The sequence below is a fragment of the Taudactylus pleione genome, unplaced genomic scaffold (genome assembly GCF_031769625.1).
Source record: "Taudactylus pleione unplaced genomic scaffold, aTauple2 ptg000289l, whole genome shotgun sequence".
Taxonomy (NCBI): Eukaryota; Metazoa; Chordata; class Amphibia; order Anura; family Myobatrachidae; genus Taudactylus; species Taudactylus pleione.
Window position 1 is genome coordinate 1,269,540 of NW_028284691.1, and position 7,943 is coordinate 1,277,482.

General features: G+C 43.0%; 1 protein-coding gene across 2 annotated transcripts; it reads right to left on the minus strand.

The window, feature by feature from the left end:
- Nucleotides 1-1,619: 1,619 nt before the first annotated feature.
- UQCC5 (ubiquinol-cytochrome c reductase complex assembly factor 5) lies at nt 1,620-7,633 on the minus strand. Of its 2 annotated transcripts, none has more exons than XM_088482478.1 (3): nt 7,538-7,633; nt 3,313-3,473; nt 1,620-1,748 (listed from the first exon to the last, which is right to left on the minus strand). In XM_088482478.1, exons 2-3 carry the CDS (start codon nt 3,461-3,463, stop codon nt 1,672-1,674), a joined length of 228 nt encoding a protein of 75 aa, XP_088338604.1. In that variant the 5' UTR covers nt 3,464-3,473; nt 7,538-7,633; the 3' UTR covers nt 1,620-1,671. The 2 variants fall into 2 exon arrangements, with proteins under 2 accessions (XP_088338604.1, XP_088338603.1); XM_088482477.1 differs by lacking the exon at nt 7,538-7,633 and adding an exon at nt 7,410-7,531.
- Between the last annotated feature and the right edge of the window lie 310 nt (nt 7,634-7,943).

Below are 7,943 nucleotides of genomic sequence, written 5' to 3' on the forward strand. Positions count from 1 at the left end.
TTTCCTAAATAGTGAGCGCATGTTTTGTTCACTCGTTCAGACATAGAGGTGTCAACAGACCGCAAAGAGCGAGCGCTTAATTTAAATAGCCAGCCCCTTTTTATGAACGAGCGTCCGCAAATAGCTCTGAATCAGGTCCACTGTTTCTACCTCGTCGGTACGTTTTTTTTCTCGATAACCCTGTGGAATTTTTATATTTCAGTAGTATTCTGATTGACTGCTAGTCAATCTTCATTTTTCATTTGTAAAACTTTAGGAAAGATCCAAAATATCTTCCAGCTCCATAAATACAGCAATAGTAACTGGAGATTGGGGGTGTCATGAGAAAGGGCTAAAATTAGAGGGGGAAGAACAGATTCACCATAGGATAACAAAAAAGTTTTTTGCCCTTGTCAATCAGTAGTAAAAAATATGCCTTGTTTTTGTTACAGTATAAATTAGTATACACTGGTATAGGTAATAACGCTAATAATAAAGTACAAAACATTTTGTGTCAGTTAGTGCATTTAAAATAAACTGTCCGATATGAATATTAATTGCTTGTCTATATCTGCCTCTGAACAAGTGATCGTAGAAGAAAAGTAGAGCATGGGACCTAAGGGTGTCTCCCTCATCACTTTACACAGATTATTGTGAACTCTCATTCAGTATACACTGTGATTATTGACTGCTTCAAGTTTTACTACTGTCAACGGTTTCACTCTGCACAAGACGTGTTTTTAACCATAGATGCAGCAAGTATCCGCTCCATAGTGTTTTTCTGCACATTGAGTCTATGAATTTTGTAATATTCTTTTTATTATTGTGTCATGTTTTACATGCTGTTTATATGTAGTATACCGGTATTAGGAACTATACTTGTGTATGTCATTGACTTGTCATTTTTATAAATAATTGTTTTTATTTACTTTCACCTTTGTGTACTATATACAAATAAATATTTATCTTTTCACTATACCATCTACTCCACTTTTTCTGCGCTGGAGGCACCTTCCCGTCTTTTTTTTCCTTATGTATATGCACTACCTAGCCCTTATGCAGTAGCGGATCCACAGATGCCTGGCACAAAGTGTGGGGTTGTTACCTTTATTTGAAACATGCAAAACCCAGAGTAGTGACTTAGGGACTGATTCAGAGATGTACACTAACCCGATGGTTAGCGTACATCTCCGGTGTTTCTGGGTCTGTGCATGTGTAGAACAGGTCCTGCAATCATGCTTGCAAACCCCCCCCCCACCGTGCCGCAGCACGATTAACATGCTGCGGCGTTTGGGGGCGGAGCAGGGCGTGACTGGTCACCGTACATGGTAACGGGAGTGTGTCGCTCCTGTTATTTGGGAGGGGACAAGGCCAGGGTTTGCGTCTGCGGTGTCCGACACCTCCTGTGGCATTTGCATTCTGGAGGGACGGAATTTCACAGCCGCTTGTGTGCAGCTCTGCAATTCCGTCCATCTCTGAGTCAGGCCCTTAATTAGAAAAGTCTCTCTCTCCATGGCATGGGTTTTTGGTATGCAATATGTTTTGCAGTTCAGAGGGAAAAACGTTGCAATAATTTGCCTAGATTATGGCAAAATATATATTTTTTAAATGTTATTTCAACAATAATACACATTCTAAAATTACTGAAAATAAATATATATTTTTTTTATTTTTAATTCCAAGTGAGAGGTCTCAGGATTGGGATTTTGGTTCCAGATGAGCTCTTTCTTCATACATCCTCTCTGATTTGCGTCTTCTGTAAACATCATCTGTAATGAAAATACATTTTCAGTACAGATAGATCCATAAAATATACAATTACCAATTCGTTACACTAGACCATCAATTTACTAGAAGTATAAAGAATATAGCGCTAAGTAAACTGTAATAAACACAAAAGGATTTGGCATATTTATATTCTGGATAAATTCATACCTATAGCAACACTGAACCTAAAATATACGTACATTCCTCTACCTATAAGTGTTATAAAGAACGCTGACCACACAATTAAAATTAAGTGTGGTCCTTAGCCTAGAACCCTCCTATTGTCATGGTTTAAGTTTTGGACAATTCTGAACTGTGTGTAGTTAATGTCCTTTGCAACCCAATTCAGTTGGTCAACTCGACCTTCGTTGTCAGTGGCCAAGTTGCTCAGACACATCTATATTGGAAAGTGTGGTCAGCAAAAGTTCAAATCACGAATATAAAGTAACAACAGAGGTGCTGTAGTGAAGACAGGCAGCATTTAAGGTTCTTAACCTTGTTAGAATAATCACTTAAGCCTATAATCAATGCAGCATTGAATGCAGTAAAACAAGTAAGTGCATGATACTATTATCCTTTTTATAGGGCCACCATACTACAGAGCACTGTACAGTCCCTGTCCACACCAGCGATAGTCAACAGGACTCAGTTTGGGGGCCACAATGAGTGGTACTCAATAACCTACAAAAGGGTTCTTCATTACCGTTAATATCAGTAAAAAATGTAAACAATATAAATGTTAAATATTCCCGACCAGCCAATTCTGACAATTTCTAGGTGAGAATCGGGGAATTGAGATTATCCAACATGTTGGGTTTCCCCAATTTCGCAGCAGAATGAGGAATTGGGCAATCCATTGCAGATGTATGGGACCCATAAGTCCTGCTCAGTCGAATAACAGTGTAAGATTCTGTAAAATGTCTTTGCCTCCAGGCAGGGGCGTTTCTAGTGAGGGGGTCCGTGTGCAGGCTCCGTCACGGGCCCCGTCCTCTCCGTTAGGCAGCCGGCAGCGCTCTGAGCTGTGCGCGACCAGCGCCGGAGCTATAGACTCTGGGCACTAGAGTGTGCCCAGAGTCTATAGTGTATGCACAGGTCACCGGGAAAATGGCCGCGGCAGTGATTTTCCCTGTACTGCGCATACGACGGGAAAACGGCAGCTGCGGCAATTTTCCAGACGTTTTCACAGCGCCGGACCCCCGGTCCGACGTTGGACTCTGGAGAGGTAAGTATATTATAGGTGCAGGGTGTGCGGTGCGGGGCCCCCTGGACCCAGGGGCCCGTGTGACCCACACACCCTGCACCCATTATAGATGTCCCTGCCTCCAGGCTACAAATTATCAACCTAACCTACGCAAACTAGCTTCAATATAAACGTTACAAGACAGGCAGTAACTTATTTAGTACTCACCTATTATTTTTGTAAAGGTTTGTATATATTGTAGTGGCCTTTGCATACCAGGACATTTTTATGGCTTGTAATGTTGGTTGTCTAGCACCCAACAAGCAAAGCGCTATTTACCACTGACATATGACATTACAGGGAAGGTTCTACAACAGGGAACTTACAGAAGGTTTCCCTGCCAATCCGAATATTGATCATAAACCACTCCATGGCGCCTCCCAGAACGAAAAAGAATGGAAGGAAGCGGTACATGCCGAATCTCTTCTTCCCCGGGACCTTATCCAGGAGAGTTGATATTGTGCTTCTCCTGCCCATGTCTGGCTATCTACAGAGAGAGAGAAACATTCACTGTGACAGTCCAAGCGACAAGCAGCATTCACAGAGCAGACGGGTGGTGGTGGATTGTGTATTTGTGTCTTGACCAAAAAGAGGTAGGTGAAAAGAAATTGTGATCTGCTCCACTCACTGTTTTAAACACAAAACAATGACAAATGTCAAATATCAGCCTAAATTACACCAAACTCCTCCAAGCTGGCTATAACGAGATAAAGATGTCCTTTTAATAAATTCTCACAGGATGCCAAATTGTATAGCCAGGCTCTGAGGTCTGCAGCTTCACCATGTTACTCCAATCCTCACAGGCTCCCCAAACCAGCAATAAGGAGGGGAGCTTCATAATGGGAGTAAATATCATTAACAAACTACTTTTTTATTTTTTTAACCTTTTTGGTAGGCCTTTTGGCCATATAGCACTGGGGGAACCTAGGAGGATGGGAGAGCTGATTGGAGTGCAACTATGTGAGCCTTCAGCCTATGACAATGGTTTAGTGGTTTGGGGAGAATTAAGTCCGGGGAAGTCTCTCACTTCTGTGAAAGACTTCTCCTAAATGCCGTGGATATACCTCGTGGGGACAGCGGTTACCGTAAACGCTGTCGCTGTGAGTTCCCCGTCGTACATAGCCGGGATATTTTTATTAAAAATGAAAATATCCCCGGCGAGTTACTACGGGGAACTAGCAGGAACATCGGTTGCGGTAACCGCTGTCACCGCGAGTTATATCCCCGGCATTTCGGAGAAGTCTTTCACTGGAGTGAAAGACTTCCCCCGGAGAAAGCTGACACTGCGCATGCCCACAGCATCAGCTTCCGGGGCCGGCCAAGGGCTGCGCGGTAGATATCGAAAGATCTCTCTCCTTCTCTTGGAGACCCCATAGACAAACAGTAGTTTACACCATCTGAAGATGGTGTAAACTACTGGTGCTACACTCCGAAAAGCTTTGTGTTTTTTATTTTTTGGAGTTTAGTACATAGAGCTCAGATAGTAGTCCCCATTGATAATAATGGGGACTGCAATCTGAAGTGCTAATTAGCACTTTTCTGTGAAATCTCCTGCAATGTGCCATTAGTACACAGGAACAATACATAAAATTATGCAGAAACTGAAGTTTCTGAAAAATGGCTTGATACATAGGCCCCTTGATCCTGTAATTATCTTATATACGTATCACACTGTGTTTACTCACAATTGGTTACAAATGATTAGTTAATAATCACCAGTCTCAAAATTATGTATACACTCTATATCACAGGTTCTCAAACTCGGTCCTCGGGACCCCCAAACAGTGCATGTTTTGCAGGTCTCCTCAAAGTGAAATTAGCTCCACCTGAGGATCTTTTAAAATGTGTCTGTGAGTAATGAACACACCTGTGCACCTGCTGGGTGACCTGGAAAACGTGACCTGTGTGGGGTCCTGAGGACCGAGTTTGAGAACCACTGCACTATAGCCACACTCCAGTGTAGTACTGTATGGTATGCATTTATACCATTTGTCCACTATAGTGAGTTAAATCGCTCCTGTAGATCGTTCGGTAACTTATTGTTTAAATCTGCTTACTTACTCCAGCCTCTAGAGCTAATTATATTAAGCAGTGTACAGAGTTATTGTATAACCAAATAATCATCCTGTTTTCTCAGGAGTTATATCACACACACTATTATAAAGAATGCCTGTATCATGCCGGTTCTAATTGTTCCCTCATTAGGGCTCATTTATTCCATATTCTGCTCTTTCACTCCCACATTAGGAGCCAATGTCATCAGCAATCCTGGAGACTGTAATATAGTGTATTTCATTTGAGTATAGAATATATATTTTGGACACATAGCACTTAATTATGAATGGAATATGCCTCTTGTACTTTTCATCCACATCCCCTATATTGTGTATCAATCAAGTGGGGAGAATCTCAAGCAGGGAATAATTACGGTTCAGGCATACAATAGCACTGTGATACTTGGTCACTGTGATTCATTGGTAGAGAGACAATTTGCTACTAATATAATGGGGCATTCTATAACAGTAGATATGTTGCCGTATTTGCTATAGTGATCTTGGATTATATTATGTCAAAGTATCAGTTAGGTAACAAAAATTATCCCTAGGCATCAGTCTGAAATACACACACACACAATTATTCCTATCAGGAGATGTTTTACACTGATGCCCCTTTTACACTGCTGCGATAACCCGGGTTATTGCTGGGTCTACCCGGGTCGCAGCTCAGTGTCATACCGCTTTTATACCTAAGTTCCGGGTTTGACCTGGAGGTGTGATCCGGGTTCCAAACCGGATCAGACCCGGAATTTATCCGGCGCCGACCCAGGATATCCCCGAGTTCACACTGGAGCCGGGTCTGCAGTGACCTGGCTCTTCCAGTGTGGAAGTGGACGCTTGGAGATGACGCCATCTCCAAGCGCCACTGAAGCCTACCAATCGGCTGGCATGTGGCGTGCTCCAGGTCATCGTGACCCGGATCGCGCCGTTTACACTGCAGGGTTTCACAGGTCATTCCCATATTAAACTAGGCATGTTAACTGGGTTGGATTGCCGGGTCACTCCACACGGGAATCAAAGGGTCCCTGTCAAGTGACCCGGCAATCCAACCCGGGTAGCGAATACGGCAACATATGTTTGTGTATCTATCTACTGTTATACAACACTCTATTATATGCAGTAAGTACCAAATTGTCTCTATATCGATGAATCACAGTGACCAAGGGGCCAATGTATCAAGCTGATTTTTACATAAAATTATGCAGAAACGGTAGTTTCTGCATAATTTTATGTATCGATCCAATGTACTAATAGCACAGAAATCTCCGGCAAAGTGCTAATTAGAGCTGCAGATCGCAGTCCCCATTATTATCAATGGGGACTACAATCTGATCCCTATGTACTAAACTCCAAAAAGCGATGCAAAACTCCACGGTAGTTTACACCATCTTCAGATGGCGTAATCTACTGTAAGCCTATGGGAGCTCCAGGGGCAGGAGAGAGATCTTCTAATCTCTCCCCTACAGCCCCCAGCCAGTCCCAGAAACTGACGCTGTGTGCATGCGCAGTATCATCTTCCCCGGGGGAAGTCTTTCACTTCTGGGAAAGCCTTCTCCTAAATGCCGGTTACCATAACCGCTGTCCCTGCGAGTTCCCCGTCATACATAGCCAGGATATTTTTATAAAAAATTCAACTACCCCCGGCAAGTTAGGTACATAATAATCGCTGCTGGTCTGCGATTATTAGTACATAGACCCCTTAAACATTGAGTTGTAGAACGATCTACAGGAGCAATTTAACTCACTAGTTGACAAATGGCATAAATGCACACCGTACAGTACTACACTGGAGTGTGGGTATAGAGTGTATACATCATTTTGAGACTAGTGATTATCTAATCATTTGCAACCAATTGGGAGATTGTGAATAAACACAGTGTGATATGGATAAAGACAGGATGAGATCTCAATAAAAATATCATATCACAGTGTGGTATAAAGATGTACAATTGATCATTAAAGGAATAAAAATTGTGGAGAACGCTTGTTTTACCTCACATATACACGGTTTTAACAAAAATTACAAATAAATTTAAATAAGGGGCGTGCAAAAATTATGCCATTCTAATAGAATCGCATCATTAGGTTTCTTATTCTGCCCACTTCACTAGGAAGTGGCCAGAATGCAGGTGAAGCGCCTACCTTTCAAGTGGGTACGGTGGTTACCCGAAAAATCAGTATGATATAACCATATATTGTGTAACTTAAGCTGCCAGGTCATACTGGGACATTCTGTTCCAGACCTGGGTAGCTACACAGGTTGCCTAAACAGGGACCCATGTGAGCAGTAGCCCTACACCTGCACCCAGTGTAACCTATGTATCACTCTGACATTCACAAAACAGAACAATGCCCCTTATATGTACCACTCTCCCCCAGTCAGTGCAGCAGTCACGTCACGGTCGCGGGTCACATTGTTAGGACGTCAGAGGTCCATCAGCCCACTGAGTTCCAGGGAAAGGGTATAGATCCCCTTCAGCATGGGTAGTTGTACCTGGAAGTGACGTAAACTGAGGGCGGAAATGTGGTTCCATGCCCATAAAGGCCCAGCGCTCTCAACCAGTTGCAGCAACGTCGGGACAAACATGACTATTCCTGTGTGTGTTCGATGAATGAGGTGGAGCTAGGATTTCAGGAGCATGCGCAGTAGCGCGGGGAGTGGAAAGTGCAACCATGTTCCTTGCTGGAGGAGGATGAATGATAAACCAGTGTAATGGCCAAGCCGCGTGACTACACCCTAGGAATAGATGGACAAGTATGACTGTACCCCGTGCAATGAATGTGTGTGATGGACTATACCCTTGGTGGCTAACCTTGACACTCCAGATGTTGTGGAACTACATATCCCAGCATGCACTGCTACCATTTTGCTATTAGGGCATGCTAAAACTGTGGCAAGG